General features: G+C 38.1%; 1 protein-coding gene across 1 annotated transcript in view; it reads right to left on the reverse strand.

Moving 5' to 3' along the window:
- LOC118478587 overlaps window positions 1-1,263 on the reverse strand; it is a gene marked incomplete at its 3' end in the record, with an annotated part of 20,511 nt that overhangs the window by 16,651 nt on the left and 2,597 nt on the right. The window contains 1 exon segment of the mRNA XM_035972475.1: window positions 927-1,094. Within this exon segment, the coding sequence (XP_035828368.1) occupies window positions 927-1,094 (168 nt within the window).

Below are 1,263 nucleotides of genomic sequence, written 5' to 3' on the forward strand. Positions count from 1 at the left end.
TGTGTGTGTGTGTGTGCAGTCATTCCGCTTTGGAATTAATGTGAGTGTAATGAAAAGAACATCGATAAAATATCAGTCATAGAAAACTAACAGAAGGCAGGACACAAAGACAGACAGACATAATATCTTATTGATAGAAAATTAGCGCCTGCCAACAGTGTCCTATTATACCCTCCCCCCTTTCCAAAAGAAAAACCAAACAAAGCAGATAGCAAATCCACTAGTATTTTACTTTCATAACTTTTTACCAAGCTGTCTTGTTTCTGTGTCTCTTTAGCTAACCATTTTTGAGAGATGTGATCATTAAAAACGTTGCCCTAATCTCCATAATATCATCTTTAAAAAAACATGTTGATACTTTAGGCATACTTTGCTATGAACTATGAAAGGCTCGAAAAACAGACTTTCTCTTAAATATCTATTGGCTTTTCCATTTTATCTTTGGTGATACATGAGTCAGCCCTGTGTTATCTCATGTATCAACTTTTAATTTACTTTTCCCTCTCTTATTTCCAGAATGATATAATGTTATCTCACTACATCTCTTCCCATCCAATGCATGCTTGTCATGTGTTGCTATGAATTTTGATAATCAAAAGATTTATTACATTCAAAAATGTGATCACCCTACAGCATCCATCCGGTTCACAACATAATAGTCTCCAATTGGGGCAAAACAATTGTACAAAGAAAGGTTTTACAAAGCATAAATATGATATGTCTTGAATTTTCGTATTGACGAAAGTCCCAAGTTGACACTGCAAAATTTGTTTCAATACGAAGATTGAAGACATGTGATAGTTATGCTCTTTTGAACTTTTATTTGGAAAATTGTCCTAAAATAATTTAACATTTTAATTGTCTGAGCTTGTATTTCTCAGTTTGATTTGAAACACCAAAACTCGATACGCCCGGACAGTCCTTACGTGGATGTCGTCCAAAGGTATATCAGCGATCCTCTCCAAGATGGCGGTGTCGTTCATGTCTAGGTGCTCCATGTCCTCCGGTGGGACGAAGTGCTGGATGAAATAACCAGGCAGATCCTCCAGGACATTCACTACAGGCAGGCCTGTCACCATACACGACTCCAGGATCTGTGATGAGAAAGAGGGAGAGGGAGAGAGTTTCGTTTTAGTAAGGTTTTACGCTCCTAGCAACTGCATAAGGTCATATGAACGCCTAGGGATGGGTGTCAACAGAGAAGTCTTTACAGGGAATCAGGTTTACTCTGCTCACCTCTCTAGCCTCAACAGCACAAAATCT

This window comes from Aplysia californica, unplaced genomic scaffold, assembly GCF_000002075.1.
Source record: "Aplysia californica isolate F4 #8 unplaced genomic scaffold, AplCal3.0 scaffold00702, whole genome shotgun sequence".
In the NCBI taxonomy this organism is placed as follows: domain Eukaryota; kingdom Metazoa; phylum Mollusca; class Gastropoda; order Aplysiida; family Aplysiidae; genus Aplysia; species Aplysia californica.